Below are 23611 nucleotides of genomic sequence, written 5' to 3'. Positions count from 1 at the left end.
CTACCCTACCTCCAGCAGACTGTATGCACACATCGGTTTGACTCATGGGGACATGTGGAGGAAGTGCCAGGCCTCTGAGAAGCTGCTCAGGAGAAAATAGATGGGAACAGAGAGTTCAGGGAAATACCTTTGCCTGAAACACTGTCCCTCCTTTTAAAATTAAGCTTTTTTTCTCAGCCTACAGTGCTAAGTCTCAGTTAATGGGAAGCTGCTTACAAGCTGTGCGTACTGCTTGCGGTACTGTCATAACTGTTTCACTCTCACCTTGTTTTCTCCTGTTTTTGCTTTGCTTACATTATCTCTTGCCATAAACTGCAATCTTAAGTCATTTTGGATGAGTCACGCTATTTTCCCATTCTCCCGAAACAAGAATTTCTTTAGTTACTCTTCATCGTCACCAGTTGTACAGTTTTTAGTTCATCAGAATCTCATATATGTAAATGACTATTACAGTATTTCTTGTTACCTTCCACTGTTCTGCCTCTGGCTCACAGCACATGAGCAGCCTCTTGCCTCAAGGCCTGGGCTTCCCTACTGCTTTCAGTCAGGAAAGAGAACAAGCCGGGAAGATATCATCCCTGGTTTGTCTCTCTATTTCAAACCTTTGGAAGGTGCCACTTGTGGTGATGTGTTTGTGTTTCTGGTGATGTGTCTGCTTGCACTACACCCAGCAGGAGTTGAAATCCTGTGCACGATGCCTTGTCTTTCTAACAGAGTAGTGTCAAAACACAACATAGATCATTTCTTCTTTCAGCAAGGACATTTCTGCAGGTAAGGAAAGAAGCACTATGCTTAAACACACTCTTATCATTCTCCCAGGTTTTAGGGCAAGTCAGTATGATCGCTCCCTGTTCCCCTGCCTGCCTGGCTCCCAACAAAGCAATTAAACTTGCTTTGTTGCTAATTAAAGTAATAAGCTAATTAAATGCTTATTACTGCGTCTGTGGTCTTACTTCAGTGCTTATATTCCTGCTACCTCCATCCCTCTGACCCACAGCCACTGCCCCCTGCTGCTTCTCCTTCACGCTCATTTCCCTCTACAGTTACCTGGTGCATGGCATCTCACACCTTCTACATCTAAATTATGTCTGACAGGTTGCTGAATGCTTTGACCCCACAGTGTCAACTTTTGTGTTGATGAGCCATATAATCACGTAGGAACTATACTGACAAGCTAGTGGAGAATTTAGATAGTAACTAAATAAAAAGAGATGACAGATAATAAAGTAAGACATGGCACAATACAGTTAGTGAAGCAGAATGGTTGCAGAAGACTGTCCTTCAGGACCCACTTGCCCTGTGGGGAATTTTAGCAAGTTACTGGGAATGAAAACTGTTTTGCACATACTGTGGAAATCACTAAGAGACGAGACATGAAAATACTTATTGGGCTATATGGTCTCTGAGGCAGAAAAATGTCACACATTCTGGAAAGCTCCTGACCACCTACAAATGGCTGAATAAACCCTAAGTCAAGTATTGTACTGGAAGAGACCTCATGGTCCCGGACCACTGATCCTGCATGCATCACCAGAAACCATATCAAAGAATATAACATGCAGCATAACTACACTTTTTCTGAGCTTTCCAGCTTCCCACATAGGTTTCAGAGGTGCTGTCAACGTAGCCAAATCACTCTGTTTGCTACGCTGTCAAGATTAGCTATTAACAGTTAGTCACGTTTGGCTTGTTTCTTCTAAATCTCAGCCATTTCTGAATAAGCTGGGAAACAGTTGCATTTCTCATCCTCCTATTCTCTGCCTCAGGCCACACCATGATATCTTGTTCTGGGAAGATTTTCCTTTCATTCCCCCCTTCATCCTATGCTGCCCATGAGGAAGATAGCAGGGAGCACTACAGCTTGCCTCTTTTGGAGGTTTTTTGCCTTTAAACACCTGCAAAGAGCAAGGAAGACAAACATAAGCCTTTATTGAAAACAGGCAGGGAAACTCAGCTAACTACATAAGAATTTGTTTTTCCTTCACCTTCAGGTCTGTTGAGGTAATCCAGTTACCCATGATGTCAACATCATCAAATTCCTGCTGAACAAATATTTGCAAAATACCATCTTCCACACAGATCTGACAATAACCTAATAATTCCATTCATACAGAGGTTTTAAAGCACATGGATTTTGTGACTAACTCATTTTGCATAAAACATCATGTAACTAACCTGTTGTTATATCCCTACCTAAAAAAGTTGCTAAACAGGGATTCCTGACCCGCTTTTACAACAGTGCGTTTTCTAAAATAATTAATCTTTAGGAATATTTTCCAGAAATAGTGTCTGACAGAGGCTGCGGGTAGGTTTAAGTGACACTGGGTGCTCTGTTACCTACAGAACACTTCTGCAGTTCAGAAGATTTCCCCGTTCCTTTATTTGGGTGAGGAAGATGAAGGGAGGCACTGATGTTCTGCCAGAAGTCAAAACTAAAAGATTTTCAAAGGTAAATTCATTATCTCTTAAGACACAGTATCAGTAAAAGGACCATTCTGTGTCTTCTTCAGCTCTCCAAACAGTAGAGACAAAGAAAAATCCTGGGAACACCAAAGAAAAAGAAGTTTTGGGCATTGCATTGCTCTGAGCAGAGGAACACAGGAAGTTTAACCTGTAAATCAAGCCAGTGCTGTGCAGCGTGTGGAGAGAGCAGAACAGAAGATAATGCTAATAACCCGTTAAAACTGCTCAACCCTATACTCATGAAATGCCTGACAAGCTCACTCTATTAAAGTGATTTACAAATGGTACATGGTTGTGATAAGGACAGCAATCTTGTTGACAGATTTTCACACATATGCATAAATATATGTGTGTACAAACAAACACATGCAGAAAATCTGGCTAAAATCCAAGCGGCAAAGTCTTTGTCTGCCCCTGAACTGATGTGTTCTTTGGTATGCAACACTGTAGATAAGGTTTTAGTACAAAACTCTCCTTGTGTTATGCAAATGCCTCCTGGAATGTGAAGTTAGCAGAGACAGATGTAACTCAGCAAAATCTCTTCTTTCTCTGCAAAGTTATTTAATTTCACCAAAAAGTCCCAGGAGTAGTTTGCTTGTTTTTAACCAGACTTTCTATTTTTAAAGAAATGCTAGTAATTTTGCAGCAAAACATTTCAATTTGTTCACCAAAAGCAGAGCACACAGTGAACTACATACTCACTCAGCGCATTGTACTCTCTTAACAGACCTGAGAGGGAGGGTCTCCAGCACTCTGCAGTTGGGAGCATCTCTGGGGTAGGTATGTGCCTGAATCAGAACTGAAAAGTGCCTTTGCCAAGGACTGCTGCTGTGGACCATGGGGACAGACTGGGCAAGCAGAATATGTTGCAGGAGACAGGATTTTACAGTGGCACACCCTTCTGAGATCCACCATAGGTTATGAACTTTAAAATGTGGGTTCAGAAAATCAGTCCAAGTCACATGGTACTGACTCTCTCTCTCCTCCAAGACAGTGTTCAAGCTCAGGTGTGAAGCTGGATGTGCTTGTGATGAGGAGGAGGTACATCTTCATCCCCCACAGACCTGGCCGATCACAGGATGTTCTTTCAGATTTGGGATGCAGCATGTAATGTAAGCTCTTTCCAGTCTCTTGAATGCAAAGTGCATGAACTGACATTTTCCAGCTGCTAGCTGGTTTCAGTAAATCCTACATAATGTGTCACCATTTCTACTGATGCTGTGTGAGAGCACATAAATCAGGAGAAATGGCTGTCCCAAGGCTGTGGCACTTGTATATATCATATCACACTGTAACTGAAACCAGCACAGCTCACCATTGGCCCATCACTAGGGATCACTGTGCTGCCTCCAATGGCTGTGTAGTGACTGTCCTTCCTCACTGCAGAGTTTCACCTTCAGTTTTCTCTTTGTGGAATTACACTGAAAACCCTAGCCCTGAGAAAACACAGCCCACTGCCCAAAACCCACTTGGAGGTATGTGAGCATCATGGTGTGGTCTCTGCTTCCATAGTTATCTCCATCTTCCATACATAGAGCTGATATTCATTCCCACACAGTAAGTAAAATTTGTTCTTGTTGATGCCATTTTCTGTTTTTTTAAAGTTTGCTTGTGCTCACTGCAGGGCTGGTACCAACTGCCCGTGTATGAAAAAACATCAATATTTATGAACGAGCCACTACAAGCGACACTAAGCAGTGGAAAGCCTGGCAATATGGAATACAAAAAATAGTGGCTGATCCTTCCATTTTATATCTCCTAATTTGCTCTTCATCATCCCACCTGAAAGAAAAAAAAAAAAAAAAGTAGTCAAGGGGAAAAAAAAGTGAAGGGGAAAAAATGTCCCAGCTAACTAGACTGGGGATAAGTGACTGCAAAACCTTATTTTACCTGTTTTGTTTATTTGGGCAAGTTCAACCAGAGGCCATGAGGTGTCTAAGATTTTCCCTCCCAAGAATATCTAGGTTAGAGTCATTAGCCTGCTTGAGGCCTTTCTTGTTCTCCTAGTAGGAATGTCACAAAGTGCTGGCATCTGAGAGCCATCAGTTCCATAAGCTAGAAGCTGATGCTTCTGCAGTGCGAGTAGTGAGCATCAAGCCTTGCCAGAGACTTCTCAGAACTGGGACCATGCAGTCTGGCAAAAAGCAAAACAAAATGTTACAGTGAAGGCTGGGAAAAGCAGTACTAATATACTCTCACCTGAATCTTAATTATGAAATATGCAAGAATTTTTGGTAGTGAAATGACAGCATTTCTGATTAGTGTTCTTATGTCTGAAGTAATTTGAGAAGGAGAAAGAAACAGCATTGAAGTGTTCATTTGTATTAAGACTGTTAACAAAGGACTAACCATGGCACGTTTTAATGTTCAAAGCAAACTGCAGAGCAGATGAGAGTCTGTGATAATGAGGCACTGACATTCCTAATTAATATGAGCATTACATTTTTTTTGAATGAAGGAAGAGGATGGGCAATGGAGAAGAACTCATGAAGCAAAACATCTCCAAGCACACTTGAATATGAACTGATAATTATGCATGCCGTAAACAGCATAACCTGAAGAAGCTTTAGTCTATCCAGTGTGATCCATTGATCCATCAGGATACAGCCTGAGAACAGATGTAGTGCAAAAATTCTCTGCTATTACGTCTTTCTGTTCATCAGGACCAAGTAAAGCTACAATCAGGAGGCAGGGAAAAGGGGGTGGGGGAGGGGAGTAAGTAGTGAATAAGTCTCGCAGTAAATGTGATTGCATAACAGAATGCCACCAAAACAAAATAACTGGAGTTTGCAGGAAAATACTTGAGGTTAACAACACAACAGCAAGATTGAAGAACAACAAAGGAAAAATACTGCTGCAGGTGGGCTGGGATAGAATGTCCTGACAGCTTGTGAGAAAGGAACAGAAGCTGTCAGAGAAGACAGGCTAAAGGACTGCAGATGGAAAGCCCTTAGCAACACACAGGTTCAGGCACTGTGTAACACTTGCTTTTACAGATGGCAAGCTATGTGTATGCATTACTTCCAAGGGGCACACTTTCACAGTTACAGTACCACTAAGGATATTAATGAGGTGAGATATGGCAAAAGTAACATTTGCTACTCAACAGCTGACAAAAATCAGACCCTGAAGGAACACTTGCTAGAAAACAGCTCTTTTTTTTTTTTTTTTTTTTTTTTCCTTTCCCAGTTGTATCAGTCAAATTAATAAGCCTCAAAATTTTTGCTTTGTGGCTTTTTCCAACAGCATCACTTTGCATTCTGTGTAAGGTCTCAAGCTGGGGCAGAACTCAGCCACATCAGTTTAGAACAGCTTCTTGGAGCACCTGCTGCCTATATCTGAGAAATCTCTAAATTGCAGCAGCTGGTCCATTTCCAGACCACACCTTTCTCCCAGGGCCTTATGATGAGCATCCAAATTTGCTCTGGTTATGTCTGTCCCAGGTGCAAAGACAGAAGGTTCTTGCTGTTGGCAGTGGTCTGACCATAGCAGCGCTGTGGGCCACATCACAACACTGGTGCAGTCCAGGCTTACCTGCCTTTTAGTCAAGCACTCATCAGCATGGGAAACCGAGCCTGAATTAGCTGCTGGTAGGCCTCTCACTGACAGGGAAGCCAGGCATGATGAAGCTGTGACACTGAGCAGAAAGAAACACAATGGTAACATGGCCAAAGATGAAAAAAAATGTGTAACAGAAACTTGGATGTCACTCTACAAGACTGAGAGACTTCTGCACTGTAGGGAATGCTTTTGCATTGAGATACTTGGGAAAAGGCATATATGCTTAAGGAGCAAGGACTGAAACCAGGATAGCTTCCTTTATTTTTGGTGCCTCGGGTTAGGTTTCAACTTGTGTCAGTGTTTTAATAAAGCTGCTGTTGCAGGATTGCTGGGATGGTTAACACAATAGTTCAAGATTCAACAAGAATTTCTCCTGACTTAGAAGCAATAAAAAACAAAACTGAATTTTCAGGTGCTTCAGGCAATCTCTGCAGCCTTCTGTACCAGTGAGGGTGCTGCCAAATCTAGCAGTTTTATAGTGTCTTCTCCTCTTCTGTGTCAGCCTGCTTACACAGAGAGTAACAAGCTGGTATCAGGACAATTTACCTCAGAGGCTAAAACACAAATTTCCCCTGTGTATCCTCTGCTATAGAGGAGCACTAGCTCAGATGGATTGCTTAAAGCATCATGGGAAGCAACCTGGTTTTCAGGATGCTCGTTGTTACTGGAGGTGTTTGAGTCAGTTCTGCCAGAGCTGAGGTTGAAGCTTCCACCAAAAAAAAAAAAAAAAGAGAGAAAGCATCACTACTGCCCTATCATGTACTTCATCTAGGCTTTCCGCTGACAAATGTGCATTGCACCCTGCTCTGTTTTGCAGCATCTCAAGAAGAGTTTGAAGTAAAGCAGCATGCTAGAAACTCATTCACATGCCCTCCTTCACTTAAGCTGTGTCCAGAAGAGCATGAGACACAGCCTCACAGCACACAAGGGTTGGGCAGATGCAGATTTCCTCAGCCCACAACCAGGTAGACTGCGGACATGCTAACCAAGATTGAATAGAGTTTATATTTATTTTCTTACCTTTGGAAAGCATTTTAAGACATATGATAATGAATTCCCACACACTATCTGTGTTTTAATTATTCATAATTTTCATTAAGGAGAACTAAGACCCCCCCCATATACTCATGTAGATGAGTGTTCCCTCTCTCTTTTTTATCTGCTCCTCTGATATTTTCATTTTCAGATTATTCTTAATCCCTATAATCTTGAATTAGGGAAATGTATGTTTTTTATTATCAATAGAATTTTAGGATTCTATTTCACCATACTGATTTTTCATAGGTTTATGGATCCATAATCATTCACGTCACAGCCTGTGGGAGATGAGGCTGAAACAGGATAATAGCCCTTAAATCCCCTTCTCTAAGCACTCAAATCTTCCCTGTCAGCAAGATTAAAGCGGTCAACAGCAGTCTTCATGTGTCTATATCCCACACTCAGCTTTCATAGCAACTGGAGTGGCAACTGGCAAGAGGAAAAATGCAGAACTGCTGCTGTGATTGATACCAGCAAAGAGAAAAGAAAGCGGTACTCTCCATCCTATTACAGCCAGAAAGGACTGATGCTAATTTCTCAACCAGGTGAATGAAAACAAGGGAGAAAAGCAAGGAGAAATAGTTATGTTGCAGTTTAATATGAGGAGACAATTTCCTTTCCTTAAACATAAAGGAAGAGAAAGAGAAGTATCAAGTGTCCTCACACAGCCCAACATGGGGAAGGATAATGAAGGTGTGTGTTTAAACAAGCAGAGTGATTTTTCTGGTACTGCTTCACTGAGCTCTCAACCCCTGCTGCTCCTTGGACCGGAGGGAAACTACAACTATTACGTGGATGATGAAGATGAGGAAGAAGAGGAAGAAAAAGACCAAGGAAAATGGTCAACAGGGGACCCATTTGAAGGAGAAAACAAGCTCTCATCATCCATTCCTTTCTCTCCGGCCTTTTCACCTGGGGCCCCACCCAGACCTTCCACTTCATCCGTGCTGAACATTAACGTTGGCGGCCAAAGCTACCGTCTCACTTACCAGGCAGTGGCCACCTATCCCAAGACCCGTCTGGGCCGCCTGGCCACTTCCACTGACCGTCGCTGCCAGCTGGGCCTTTGTGATGACTATGCCGCCCAGGTGGATGAGTATTTCTTTGACCGTGACCCAGCTGTCTTTCAGCTGGTATACAACTTCTATGCCTCAGGAGTTCTCCGTGTGCGGGATGAGCTGTGCCCACGCAGCTTCTTGGAGGAGCTGAGCTATTGGGGTGTGCGGCTAAAATACACACCCCGCTGCTGCCGCATCTGCTTTGAGGAGCGTCGTGATGAGCTGAGTGAGCAGCTGAAGGTCCAGCGTGAGCTGCGCTCCCAGGCAGAAGCTCAGGAGAACGAGCAGCTCTTCCACCACATGCGCTACTATGGGCCCCAGCGCTGGCGCCTCTGGAACCTCATGGAGAAGCCCTTCTCCTCTGTCACTGCCAAGGTGATGGCAGTGGCCTCCAGCTTCTTTGTGCTCATCTCTGTGGTGGCTCTGGCACTCAATACAGTGGAGGAGATGCAGCAGGTAGACAGAAAGAGTGGAGAGAGCCGTCCTGTCCTGGAGCACATTGAGACCCTTTGCATCGTGTTCTTCACACTGGAGTACTTGCTGCGCTTGGTCTCCACCCCAGACCTGCGTCGTTTTGCCAGCAGCGCCCTCAATGCTGTAGACCTCATTGCTATCCTGCCCCTCTACCTACAGCTGCTGCTCGAATGCTTCACTGATGATGACCAACCCCGAGGTCGGGGCTCTCAGCATGAGTACGATATCGAGAAGGTGGGACGGGTGGGCAAAGTGGGACAAGTGCTTCGCATCATGCGTCTCATGCGCATCTTCCGCATCCTCAAGCTGGCCCGCCACTCCACAGGGCTGCGTGCCTTTGGCTTTACCTTGCGCCAGTGCTACCAGCAGGTGGGCTGCCTTTTGCTGTTCATTGCCATGGGCATCTTCGCCTTCTCTGCCATGGTCTACACTGTGGAGCATGATGTCTCAAGTACCAACTTCACCAGCATCCCCCATGCTTGGTGGTGGGCTGCCGTAAGTAAACTCAACTCGCCTTGCTGGGTAGTCAGAGGTCTTCCCCTTTCTTCCTCTTCCCTCTCCTCCCTCCTCCTTAGTTTTTCCTCCCCACCCCTCCCATGATAGAGATTCTGACAGAAGACCCAGATCAGTGAACATCTGCTCTGAATTCTGAGCTTACAGGACATATGCACTCACTCACGCATACACATGCATGCACTCATTCACCCCGTTGTAAGCTTTAATCAAGACTTAATCAGGCTGTCGGCACTGGCATTCCCATCTGACCAAACACAGGCAGCACTTGGCTTTCAAAGAAGTGGACAAAATAACAAAGAAAAGCATTTTTCCACTAAATTCTGTTGTCAGTGTTACCAAAACAAACAAATCAGACAGTTCATATCAGTCTATCTGATTGCAGGTTGACGTGAGACTTTCATTCTTGCTGTTTTTGAAGACATACTGTGATCCATCATGTAACTACAAGAGGATAAGACATGCTTTTTGTTTTTCACAAAACTCTGGACAGTCTGAAAAGTTCAAACCAACCCTGAGATCTAGCCATAAAATTCATTAGGACCAGAAGTTGTTGCATTCTGCTCCTTAAGTACCACTTTCATGATACGTTTGTACATGTAGACGCTTCGGTGGCTATTTCATGTGTGTCAGCCTTGCAGAGGAATAAATTCAAAGTAGGCAGAATGGCTCAGGGAGCTGAGACAAACTGCTCTATACCTCTAGTTTATCTGTCTGCACCCCACATCAGTCAGAAGTGAGGACTGGTTGGTGGTTCGTTAATGTCATCTTGGATATTTTTTGCAGCCTCTGCCAGAAAGAGTGCAATCTTAGCCCCCCCCCCCCCCCCCCCCCCGAAGCAATTGGGGTGGTGATAAGTGACTGAGCTTCTGCTGACAAGCCTCAGAAAAAAATGCAGAATGACCTCATTTTTAGAGTCTGCCACTGGGGTGATGCACATCTGAGCACATCACCTTGAGGTCTGAAATATCACTGACCTGTAATTCACTGTGTTATGAGAAGAGATGTTTCTAAGGCAGTGTCTTCCAGGCTGGTAAGATCACATCTTGTGGGGCCACGGAGATATAGCCAGGAACACAGAACTGTGTGAGCTTAATGCCTTCTCCCTTGCTTAAATGCTTCCTGACTATTGCAGAATGATTCAGCTTCCCAAGCTCACCCCAGAAGTGCCTGCCATCAAGGATGGCCATGCATTTACTTACAACAGTTTAACCCTATTTTCTCAGTGTACTGGAAAAGTAAAATTATAGTTATATCCTTCAAGATGAGTTGCAAATACAAAAGAAACACCTGTGGGTTTATCAGGACTAACAAAAAATGAAGGCTGGGAGAGGGAGTCAGGGGCTGTGAGTAAATGCTTAGCAGATAATCTTTATGCTCAGGTATGGCAGTTTCTCAATTATCATCTCTACAGCACTGTTTTTGCAGGGAAAGGGAGGTGGTTTTATCTGTGGTGCTGAGGTTAGGGGGATGCAAATTCCTCAACCAGTAATGTCAATAATAATAATAATAATAATAATAATAATAATAATAATAATAATAATAATAATAATAATAATAATAATAATAATAATAATAATAAAAGGAAAACAACAGCTCTGTTATGCCATAGCAGCTGTGCATATCTACAGCAGCCTGAATCAAGTTCTGGATCAAGTCAGAGGGGAGCTGGGTGTGTCTTGGCTTCCCATTGCTCGACATCTTGTTTTATCCCCTTGCCATCTGCAGGGTTTCTATATTTCATCTCATGGCAACTGATCCTGACCTGCATAATCCACATTTATGGCATCACTCTGGGGCACACTTGGCCCCAGTTTCCTTCCAGAAAAGGAAGCCCAGGCAAAAGAACTTGAAAGGAGTCAGGAGACCTCCACATCCTGGATGATCAGACTGACACAGGGCATCCAGGACAGCAACACTAACCTATCTGAGAATATTTTCCCTAGGCAGCATCTGGGGAGACCATGGCCAACATGGTGGCTGATGAAATGTGGAAGTTTCCCACGTTTTCTGTGATTTTCTGAACGTGCAGGATACATACATCACATCTGCAAGCTGGTAACACCATGATTATTTAGGTACCGCTCTGAAACCCATTTAACAATGACTACTTAAGAAATTCCTACTTAGCAAAGCAAGTGCCTCCGAAAGGGATGCTGTAGCTTGCAAATTGAAGTTCTATGACATAAAACTTTTTTTTTTTTTTTTTTTTTTTTTAAGCCCATTCATTCATTAAGAGTAAAAACTGAGATATCCAGATCACTTAAATTTCATCAAAATCCAACAGCGTCTGCAGTCTGACCCACAGGAGAGAGCAAGTATTCCTCCAGACTGTCACAGTGAATAGAGGACTGTGCCAGTGGAACAGAACCTTATCACAGGATAATGGTTTTGTCCTGGCTGCTAGAGATAAACATCTTGCCTTCATCTCAGTATTTATTTTTGGAGATATTTATCCTGTATTATCATTCAAATCCAGTGACTTAATTTCCATTAAACCAAATGACTAATCCTTTTTATTCTGCAGGAAGCACAAGGTGCATCCTACAAATACGCTTATCCAGTGCTGTCTCATGTACCCTAATGCTTCCTTCATTTGAAATATCATTTTATTTAGCATGTTAGAAGATGGAAGGCTGCACCTCATGACCTTCAAAAGACTTTTATTCAGAGCTAAAGCCACAAGGGCATTATAGTGAAACTCCTATTTCCAGTGGAATATTTCTACAGAAGTTTTGTATTACTATTTTTCAGATAGATACATACATTCTCTTCAGGTACTGCAAAAAAAGATTAAATAAAGTTCATTGGCTGAAAAACACCTCTTGAATAGGAATAATACAAGGAAGTGACACATAGCAGAAGCCTGTGAGTTTTAGCTGACAAAAAAAATTTTTTTTTGCTAAATTTTAATTATTTTTATTAATTAATTTGCTAAACATTATAGAAATTCAAGTTGTGTTGTGTGGGAGAATAATATCACTTAGGAGTGATTGTATGTTGGCTGGTTGGTGGTACATCACTCTTTATTCTTCTAACAGCCTCATAAAGAAACATCCAGGAAATCTGAAAACAAAATTTGTTTACAGAGTTTTCAAATTTTGCTTTAGTACTTCATACAGTACTGGCCCCGCATGCATCAAAGCTTCTTCATGCATATGTGATCTAAAAAGAGAAAATCTTGAAGGCTCAGAAAACAAACAAACAAACAAACAAAAACTTTGCAAAGTATATTCATGTAAAGCAGATATATTAAATACCACCCCTCCCACAAAATAATAAAATAAAATAAAATAAAATAAAATAAAATAAAATAAAATAAAATAAAATAAAATAAAATAAAATAAAATAAATTTTTAACAACTCCCAAAATTTCTTCAAAGGAGTGAATTCAGAATAAGCTTCTTGTATACCCATCAGCTGAAACAAACAGGAACATTCCCTACTGAAGATATGCATACACTACACTTGTTTAACCTCTGACATAAAGAGGATGAGACGGATCAAACAACTTATCACTATAAATATATACATACTGTAAGCATGCAGTACCTTCAAGGCAATTGAGTAAGATCTTTACATTTTTCCATAGCTCCTCATATAATTCAAAGATTCAGTCAATTGTATTATTACATATATATGCTTCATTCTCCTGAGTCACTTCTTCTAATAGTGCTAATATTACAGAAATACATCTCACAAACAGCTTTTCATGTGTTTTTCATTGTACATAGTATATGTATATATTTGATAATCAAAATTAAGACTCAAAATAAAACATACACAGTAGGTCCCAAAATACTGGCTTCTATAAGCAGATTTAGACACAGAGAACATCTGTTCTCATCAACTTCAGAACTGCCCCTGCTCTCTATGCATATCCAGGTAGATGCTGAGGAGGGAAGTGTGTGTATGCCTCCCCCTGCTAATAAGCTGAATGCTGGTTTGCCCATAGGTCAGCATCTCTACTGTGGGATATGGAGACATGTGTCCAGAAACTCACCTTGGCCGCCTGTTTGCATTCCTGTGCATTGCTTTTGGGATAATCCTGAACGGCATGCCCATCTCCATCCTCTACAACAAGTTCTCAGACTATTACAGCAAGCTGAAAGCCTATGAGTACACTGCTCTCAAGAAAGAGAGGGGGAAGGTGGACTTCACGAGGAGAGCCATGAAGAAAATCTCTGAATGCTGTGGAGAAGGTGGAGCTCGCTCCATGCCGCAACAGCGATAGGAGTCGCCTTTGGATAAGAGGCTGAAAAAGGGAAGGTGGAGGAAAAGAAATGAATCAGCAAAGTGAACTAGAGACAAACTGAAAAGGCTGGAAGTAACAAAAAAGTAGGCAGTGAAATATGTCTGCAAAGAAGCTTTTTTAAAAGGCTCAGATTCCAACAACATATATATGTATATTTTTTATTGGCGATATTAAGTTCATGATCTCATGTACTCATGAGATATCTAAATGATGTTCTTCAGATATACTGCCCAGAAAATCTGAATTAGACCCACAAGAAGATGAGACCCCTGTGACTGGCCAGACCCTTGATGAAAACAAACCAGACTGAAGCAAAACAAACAAAAAAATACTGTAATTAAGGACTGGCCACTTCACTGCTGCCAGGGCAGCCTTAAAAATTAAACTTCCTATAGAATACTCACTACACTGACTGCATTGCTGAAATCAGTTTTGCATCAGCTTTCAAAATAAGGAAAATAGCCTACAATGCTTCCTTGAATATTAACAGCATCTGTACTCCTTAAAATTTCAGTTTCCACTTGCACTGATAGCTATGCTTCAGTGTCCCAATTGTATTTTCCAAATGTAGCACTGCAAGCAACTCCTGTTTTCACACCTAGGTGAGCAACATGCTGGTTTTACTATTTCCCCCTCTACCACCTCTGTAATCATCTTCCATTATGTCAAGAATTAGTGGGGATATCTGGAGTATGAGCTGATAAATGCCATCAGTTTTGCAGACACTTCCAAACCAAAAGCTTCTCTAGGAGTAGGATTAAGTGATAAACTACTTTCTTATACAGCATCTAATGTATCTGTTTATTGAATTGTTAAAATAATAATGGGTCTGTCAGAGGACATAAATGACAGATAAACATTCTGTAAAAACTCTCAAATGAAATGTGTAATAGATAATATCTCATAAAGACTTTTCATGCAAAGGATCTTATCAGAGCTTAACTGCAGCCAAATTTAAATACTAAAGACAAGCCACTATAAGGACACACATCTGACACCTTGATTCACCTCCAGGGGCTCCATATTTCCTGTAAGTACTGAGCCTTCTCACATGGCTGGGCTTCTGCACGTGTCAGAATCTCATCCCTGAAACTAAATAATAAATAGTAACAAGAAAAATACTGAACAGGATCAGCATTTCACACATGAGGTGGCTGCATATTAGGAATATTCTTTCTACCTAACAGCAGCCCTAGAAGTTAAAGATCAGGAATCTGAACAATACATCTAAAAGTTATTTAACTGATACTCTGATCCACATAGAGTAAAACACAGTAAAAAAAAGCAATGGAAAGGACTTCTGCTCAGCAGCACAGCACCCCCACTGTGAAACAGCCCAACGGCAGAGGTGTATTTTAGCATTTCTGAACATCCACTTTGTGCTGCCCTGCTGAATGTAAATGTCCATATTCAAGGCTCAGTCATGCTGGAGACAATGGTGTTTGAGCTTACTCCTGGGACAGCTTAGGGTAAAAAAGTTCATTAATTTTACCATATCCATGCACAGTGTGTCAAGCATGGGGCCATTCGTCCTTTCAATGATGAGAAGGTAATTAGTAACCAAGTTGCTCTTCTCATTCTCTATCCCCAGACAAAGGTATCATAAGCCCATCTGTCATTTTGTTCTGTCGGAATGGCAGTCAGCACTCTGTGCACTGATCAGCTGTTAAAAACTAAACCATGACTTTAAGGCACAGCTGAGCCCCATGAGTTGAATACAATAGATGTTTGCTGTTGTGGACTGCACACAATGCAGCAGACACAGTCCTGGTACTCACTGAGAAGAAGATTTATTTTTTGGTTGTAAGTTGGCAAGAATTTACATCATCTTCTGCAAGCAATGCCAGAACCAAGAGCATCCTGAAACCAAAGGAAGTCATTCTTTCAGACCCCCACTTCCTTTCAGTGAGGTGGTGGCAGGTTAAAAAAAAAAAAAAAGAGAGAGAAAGAACTGTGCTTCATTCACAATATGCTTCTTAGTCTGTAAATCCATTCAGTTAGATCCACTAAAAGATTTAAATGTTGGTGACCATCCAACATTTCAGGATATGGAACATCCTAATTTCCCTGTCTGAAGAAGGTGACGCTTGCATGTGCCACGCAGATGAGATGTTAATGCATGCAGCTCAGCAACTTTCTGCCACATAAGGAAATCCAGAATATGAGCACCTCCTCTGCTGAGGTTGGTCTTCCCTATGGCCTCAGACCCCAGATAGACTGCCAGCCCTATTTTCCACCCACCTTCCTCACATGCAGGACACATTCAAGTAGACAAGTACTGGAACAGACTTTCTGCGCAAAACATGAGCAGAAGGAAAGGGACACTTCTCTCTTTTAAGCAAGAGTTACAATCGAATGTCCTCAATAAGTGCTTGTTTACCAGTTCAGCAAGATTTTTACACGCACGTCCCATAGTGCTGCTCTAACTATTCAAATACAGCTTGACGGATCTTTCTCACCTCTTCAGCTGAATCTGTCCCACTGTGTATTGAGCAAATAGTGACCCACTATTGACAGAGAAGGAAAGTCTGTGCAGCTTTAAGTTAGTGTTTGCAGCGCTCAGCAGGCAGAAAGGCATGTGTCACAGGCTTTGACTCAAAAAAGACCCACAAAAACTGTGACTAGGCAGCAGAATATTCCCAAACACTCTCTCTTCACTGACAGAAGGAATCTTTGGACGAAGGATACAGTCTGTTGGGCCTCAAGAGCCAGTCAGTCCCCACATACTGCAGCTACATAAGGCAAGACTTATAGTGCCCCATGGGATAATGATTACAGACCAAAATGCTTTCAGACATGGAGGAGACTAATTTCTTATCCTTCAGAAGATAAGACTGCCAAATCTCACCTATCTACTTTGAATACTAAATCTACCTTACCACTAACAGCCACAGCATACTCCTATTCCCCAGCAAATTATTCACTCTTCTCTCCAAAACCCAATCCCATCTTGCTGATGGCAGTTTTGGTGCCTTCGTGATTCCTCTGTCAGCTCATTTAAAGCCCAAATGTGACTAATTAGGGGAGGGTTAAAATTTTGACTGGTTTTGTAATAATCTGATGCTTGCCCTGTTATATGCAACAGGGAAGCAGGTTCCTGGTGGAGTAGGGTGTTTTCCAGCAAAACAGAAATTAGAGTTTGGTGTTTCCTTTAACAACTCATAGTTTCATTTTCCAGACTATCTCCTGCAGCTTTCTGCCTTGTGGCTTGTCTCATTTTATTGCAGGTGTGATAAGCTTAAGTCTGTGAATTCCAATATACTATACCTAAAACAGAGGTCCCTCAGTGGCAACCTACTCTGAATGCCCATAGTCAGTACCAGCAATTTCTGTAGAAGATTGGTATGGTTCTCCCACCTGCCCAGCTCCTGCCTCAGGCTTTTACCATACAAATTGGCTTAGATGGTCTAGCCAGCTCAGAGGAAGGAAGGAGTTCATCCTCACATGGAGCAAACTCCTGACCACCCACAGTGGGCTGTGTGTGCCTTTATCAGCTGATTCTGAAACTAGGCACTGTATTTTTGCTGTTGTGGTTGTGGTGTTATTGCTGCTGACATAACAGTTCCTTCTAAGAAAGACCCTAAGTTAATTTATTCTTCCACATCCAGTAAGACTTTAAGTGGCATCAAAAGTGCCCTCAGATTATAGCAAAATGAAACAGCCAAGTGCTACACGATGATATTCAAAAATTACACAAGATAGCTTTGATAATTTGATTACTTAAATGCCATAGGGCTTTGACAATCAAAAGATTCCAGAATAACCACTTCAAGGGAAAATATGCTTAGACACAACAAAGATGGGTAATACCATTAAGGATTTACAAATAGGGCTTGTTTTATGCAACGTTAATTTGGTATAACTAAGGTTTTGGTGAAGCAGGGTGGAAGTTTTTCTCAAACCACAAAGTAGAAATCTTAGAATGCGTCCATATTCATGTCTTTCATTTTAAGTAACTACAGATATTAATGAGTCATAGAGGGAGAAGGAAAATATGTTCTGTCATTATATTTCACCTCATACTTAACAAATATTGTCCCTAGTACACAAAGAAACAGACCCTTTATCTCGATATCTTCATTTTCAAGCTCAGTGTTGCTTGTTCTACTCATTTTAGGTCTTCAAATGATTGTAGTAAAACAAAACAAAACAAAGCAAGAAGCAAACAAACAAACACCACAGCAGGCAGGGATGCTGGAAATCTGGAGAGACTGTCCCTACGTGAGACAGTGAAAAGAATTCCAATTAGAATATGATTTCGCACAAATCCATGTCTCAGAAGAACATCACTTTTAAAATGCAAATCAGCAGCTGTTTGCTTTTCTCATTCACAAAGATAGCAATTAAAGGGGTAGCTGGTGCACAGCCGGAGATTAATATGCATCTGGTGCTATTCCCAGGCTTCTAAGGAAAATGGCAATATTCAGTCTATCTATACATATAATTGTAACGATTATAAACTAGGTATGCTTTAAGTTTTATGGAGAAAAATAATGACCAACAAGAAACCTAGGAGGAAGAAGAAGAATCTACTTGCTAAAAAGTAGCTTTGACTGCTTAGAGTGTTCCATTTTTTTGTTGCTTAAAAGTACTTGATTCAACCTTATCTGTTATTGACAAAACTTCTCCTAACTTCTTTATTCAGTAGTAGAGAAATTACAAGGCATTTGACTGTAATCCAGCTCTTTATCTTGGATTTAAAAATGGAAAGGTCAGAGGTACTAGCTTTTTATGTACTTAGGTAATTTAATGGAAATATGCTGAGAAAAATGAAACTGTTCTCCAGCAATTTTCTGAGACAGGGATTATGGAAGCTTTCAAAATAAAGATGATCAGAGCTCATTTTAACTCTGTCAAATGAGTCTGTATTGTCGCTCTAAATTCTGAACCCAGTTTGATCCGTTTACAAGGAAATCATTTTCCCCGATTAAGAACAAGATAAACTACTAACATGTCTGCGAGTCAGCCTTTCACCATCACTATTAACAGTTCATCAAGCCCTCAAACACTCATACAGCCCACTAGTTCTGTCAGAACAGACTGCCTGAAAAACTACTGCCTGGCAAAGAGTAGGTAGTCACTGAGTACAACTGTGCAGAGGAACTTATCCATACCCGTAACAAGAACAGCCTTGCTTAACAGGAAAGTCACGCTTTTCTTATTTCCTCACCAAAGCCAACAAATGAAGGCAAAGGAAGAGAGTACAGAAATACTGAGCAGCCCACCTGCAGCAGCAAGGCTGGACTCTGAAGAGGAGTTCTGCTTGACAAGCTGAGCTACATCTGCTCACACATCATCTCAGGCTGCTCCAGGTTAACTCCTGAGGGTCTGAATGGCCTGACATCCAAACTTCTTAACATCCAAATATTTTATTTGGGTAAGCAATCAAGATACAAGCAAGCAAGCAAGCAGACAAAAACCAGAAACAGCATGCTTTAGGAGTTCAGGCGCACTCCTTCATCACACACAAGACGTGACGGCTGTTGCACCGCGATGTGGCGAGAAAGGAGGGATCCCGGGGAGCGCCGTCCCGGCGTGGAAAATTGTTCGCTGCTGCCGCCCGCAGGGCCGAGGCTGCCAAGGTCCCTGCATGCACACTGCGTGCTGCGTGAGCTTCATGTAAGGCATCTTTAGGCACCGAGCACGCCGAAAGCCTGAGCCTCCACGAAGCGCTGCCAGCAAGAACACCGACAAGAAAGGAGTAATTTAATAGAACTGTAAAACTAGTGTTAATGCCACTCGGGGCTAAATGGATCTTCAATCTAATGATACCTCAGCTGCTGCTGATTCATTTTGCTAAATTTTATCTTGGAAAGATAACTCCAAAGTTTGAAGTGCTTCCCACAAAGTCACTATGCAGGAAGGGAACTGATTCTGGGCAAATCTATGGGATGTATGGTTAATAATCAGTACACCTATGTCCAAGATAGTTTAAGCAAACAGAAATATCATCATTTACACCAGAAATTTAGCCACTGAGGACTAAGTTCCCTTCTCTTCATGCTGAATGGATCATTTATGGAGAAGAGGAGCCTCAACAGATACCTTATCACTCACTACAACTGCTTGAAAGGAGGCTGTGGAGAGGGGGAGATCGGTCTCTTCAGCCTGGTAACAGTGATAGGGCAAGAGGGAATGGCCTCAAGTTGCTTCAGGGGGAGGTTCAAGTTTTGGTATTAGGAAAAATTTCTTTTCTGAAAGAATGGTGAGACACTGGCACAGGCTGCCCAGGGAGGCTGTGGAGTCACTGTCCCTGTAAGTGTTCCTGAAACGTGTAAATATGGCACTGAGGGACATGGCACAGGGCAGTCACAGGCATGGGTTGATGGTTGGACTAGGTGATCCTAGTGCTTTTTACAACCTCAGTGACTCTGTGATTCTATTTTTGATTAGTACTGAACATATTATTAGCAGAATTAAAAATAAACAATCAAAGAATTGGTCCCAACCAGTTTTCATTCCACTGTAGGGGGCACAGTGAGTTTAAAATAATGCTGATTTTCTGGGGGCATTTCCCCAGACAACACAGTGCGTGCTTTGCTTCATTGCCACGCTGTGATGAGGCCAGTGCCATTTTGTACACAGATTTGGAGAACAATTTTACTATGAAGCAGAGCCAACCCAGAAGAATAACGTGAATCCCCTCTGAAGGGAAGGTCTGATCTTGGCTGTTACCAGGCTTTCTGCTGCCCACTCATGCAACTCTGCTGCTTAGCTCATGCTCTGGTGTTCAAGCATGCTCCATTTGTTTAGCAAATGTTATCAGATCATTAATAGAAATTAATTCAACAGCACCACACAAATCTTTAATGGGTATGCAGAGTGATTCAGCTGAGTGAATAACCTGAGAAATGCCAGAGCCTCTAGGGGAGGCAGAAAGAAAAATCCTTGTGGTTTATGTTGCAGCAAGCATACTGCTGGACTGAACGTAACAGTTACCAGATCAACTGATGCCAGAAGGACTGGGAAAGAAAGACACAGAAGCTTCTAAGCACCTGGCTCCTGTTTTGTCTCTGGTCACAAGCCTTCCCTGCTCTTGGGCAGCTGCACTAGCACTGTCCTAACACAAATCCCTTTGGAATTTTCCTTCTGCACCGGGTGCTTTTCCCCAGTTTCTCCCCTTCTGTAAACTGTAAATGCCTGTTGGTTTATAGCTTTGGTTTGTAGGTGAGGGAGGCCACATCCTCATGTGTATGCTGATGTTTCCTTTTCCACACAAACCAGCACCTCCACTTGGTATTCAAATTCTCCCACAAAATCCACCTTCAGAACAAATCAGACCCACCATATGAAACTCAACATTAGAAGTTCAAATTCACTATGTTATCCATAGACACTTTGCTTTACTGTCTGAAAAAGAGCTTCCATGTATTAATATGGTTTCTAATTGTGGTCAGTCGTACAGAATCTTGACCAGAACAGTGGTCAGTCCAGCACTAATGCAGTTTCCTTTGTGAAAATACTTCCATCCTCATTCATACCCTTTGGACTCTACTCCCAGCCTCTTCTTTGTGCTTAAGAGCACTGAGGTGAACAAAAGAATATTGGCCTTAAGAAAAAAAATCTGAAAATCTGAAAATCAGTTTGGGTAAATGAAACAGTTACTGTGCTTATCTTCCTCCACTTCCACTAAAACAAACAAACAATCAGAAAACAAATAAACAACAACAACAAAAGCAAACAAACAAACAAACAAAATCCCAACTACACAATAAAAAAACTTTAAATGGGAAACCAGTTAAAAAGGAATGAGAGGAAAGGAGAAGGAGAAGAAGCAAAATAGGTATTCTAAGTATTGTAACAATACAAACTACTTGACAGAAAGCAATAGCCTATGCACTGAAGCAAGGGCAGTCTAAGCAGCACCTGACTGTCTTGAAGCAGACACTTTTTCTGCTTTGGTGCACCATAAGATTACAGAACAAAACAAGATCAAGGGCAGACACTCAAAGTGCATCCACTGTGGACATGCTTTCTTGTGGTGGGGGGCCCAAAACTGATCTCTGTTATTTAGGAGTGGCCCCACCAGCATTAAGTACAGGAGAACGATCAGTTCCCTGCTTCTGCTGACAGCATGATACAAGCCAGGACACCATTGGCTTTCTTGACCACCTGGGCACAGTGCTGGCTCATGTTTAGCCAAGTGTCAACCAGCACGCCCATGTCCACTTCTTCCACACAGTCTTCCAGCCACTCTGCCCCAAGCCTGGGGCACTGCCTGGGATTATTGTGGCCAAAGTCCAGGGTCCAGCACTCAGCCCTAAACTTTCTCCCACTGCCCTCATCCCAGCTATCCAGTCTGTGCACAACCATCTGTACAGTCCTCCTACCCCAAGCAAATCAACACTTCCTCCCACCTGGTTGCCATCTGCAGGCTTAGTGAGGATACACTCACTGCCCTCATCCAGGTCATCAATAAAGATATTGAACAGGACAGGTCCCAATTCTGACTCTTGAGGAAAACTACTTGTGACCCAATACCAGCTGGATTTAACTCCACTCACCACCACTCTCTGGCCCAAGCCCCTCAGTGAGTTCTTTACCCAGAAAAGAGTGTACCTGTCCAAGGCATGGCCTGCCAGCTTCTCCTGGGGAATGCAGTGGGATACAGTGTCAAAGGCTTTGCTTAAGTCTAGGTATAGTATGTCAACAGCCTTTCCCTCATCCACCAGGTACCTCACTTAGTCAAGCAGGACCTGCTTTTCATGGACCCATTCTGGCTGAGCTTGATCTCCCAAATGTCCTGCACACATGGTGTGATCTCTCTTAAGATGATCTGCTTCACAAACTTTCCTGGTACTGAAGACAAACTGATGGGCCTATAGTTCCCTGGATCTTCCTTCTTCAAGACTGAAATCATACTGGCAAGTCTCCAGTCCTCTAGGACCTGTCTGGTTGACCAGGAATAGTGGTTGTTGGAAGAAAACTGCTTGGCAGTCACCTCTGATAGCTCCCTCAGTACCCTGGGAGGGATCCCATCCAGCCCCATGGACTTTTGACAGTCCAGATGGAGCAGTAGGTTGTTGCGAGACAGCAACACAACACAGGGTTCTCATGCCAGGAAGATTTATTTATTGCTGTGATGATCATGATGTGTACCTGCATCATCTTGTGTATCCCAGTCATCTTGGACATCCCAGACTTATTCTTCTAAACAAGCCTTTTACATTCTATGACATGCATTCAGTACACTTGTACTAACAACCCATTGGCTTGACTTGCAGAAACAAACTCCATAACCACAAAGCAATTATAAAGTAGGTATGTGTTGGTGCTCAGTCGAGTTAGAGGTATGTTTAATGAGTGATGCACATACACCCTGGTGCAAGGGGGATAGCTCCACCTCACTTGCACACCGTTAGGAGAAAGCGTGTGACAGATATAGGCTGAACTAATACCTAATCAATAGTTTGCAGGAATTTGGATACATGATCATTACATTCCTGAGACTCCATTGGCATGCAGTCCCTTCCCCCTTGCGCGTCCACAGTGAGTCGTGGGGGTGGTTGATGATGAAGGCTCATCGTCTTCCTCACTGTAAACTTTTGACCCTGTGGGAGGGGCACCCCAAAACTGGTTCCAGCTTGCCCTGTGGACATCTAATCACCACACTGTTCTTGGGCTGTTCCACCCTTATCTTCATGGCCTTCATCCCTCTTGTTATTCCAGTCCCAGTGTCTGCACTCCCCATTCTTCTAACAACTTTTTCATAAACTATCTTTTCACTCCCCCCGTTCCAGTTCCTGTGACAGTTTCTTTCTCTCCCTTGCTGTGGGGCCCTTCTATCACCCATCAGGCTAGAAAGCAAGCAAGTTCCATAACAAGCACAGAGCTTTTCTTATGTGTAGGTACAAAACACCCCTGTTTATTCAGACCATCTGTCTCCTTTCCAGAGCCTCATTATCAGAGAGTTGACATTCAATGAGTCTGAGCTGACCTCTCCATCTCCCACATCTCACCCTTCTTTACTAATGAAAAAGCATGATTTAAAGAATCTTGTACAGCTTCTAAACACACTGTAATAAGCAAGGAATGCAAACTAAAAACACAGAGAAAAGCAAAAACTAACCCTATTTTTAACACATTCTCTATCCACACTCCCAGGCTTAATTACACAAAGCAGAGTGATTTCTATAAGCAGCTAAACTAGAATTAACACACTGAACTAATGATTGATTCTCTCCACAATGGTTAAAATACAAACAATAATCCATTTTAATCAAACCAAGCAGTTTAACAACAGTTGCTG

At 42.3% G+C, this 23611-nt stretch overlaps 1 protein-coding gene across 1 annotated transcript; it reads left to right on the top strand.

Annotated features, from left to right (window-relative positions):
* Window positions 1-7138: 7138 nt before the first annotated feature.
* KCNV2 (potassium voltage-gated channel modifier subfamily V member 2) lies at window positions 7139-20926 on the top strand. Its single transcript, XM_015848898.3, has 2 exons — window positions 7139-9089; window positions 13063-20926. Exons 1-2 carry the CDS (start codon window positions 7647-7649, stop codon window positions 13339-13341), a joined length of 1722 nt encoding a protein of 573 aa, XP_015704384.2. The 5' UTR covers window positions 7139-7646; the 3' UTR covers window positions 13342-20926.
* Window positions 20927-23611: the final 2685 nt, after the last annotated feature.

This window comes from Coturnix japonica, chromosome Z (assembly GCF_054131305.1).
Source record: "Coturnix japonica strain WE chromosome Z, WE-NBRP24, whole genome shotgun sequence".
Lineage (NCBI taxonomy): Eukaryota > Metazoa > Chordata > Aves > Galliformes > Phasianidae > Coturnix > Coturnix japonica.
The sequence above is the reverse complement of the archived record's forward strand: the minus strand, read 5'-3'. Positions and strand labels throughout refer to the sequence as shown.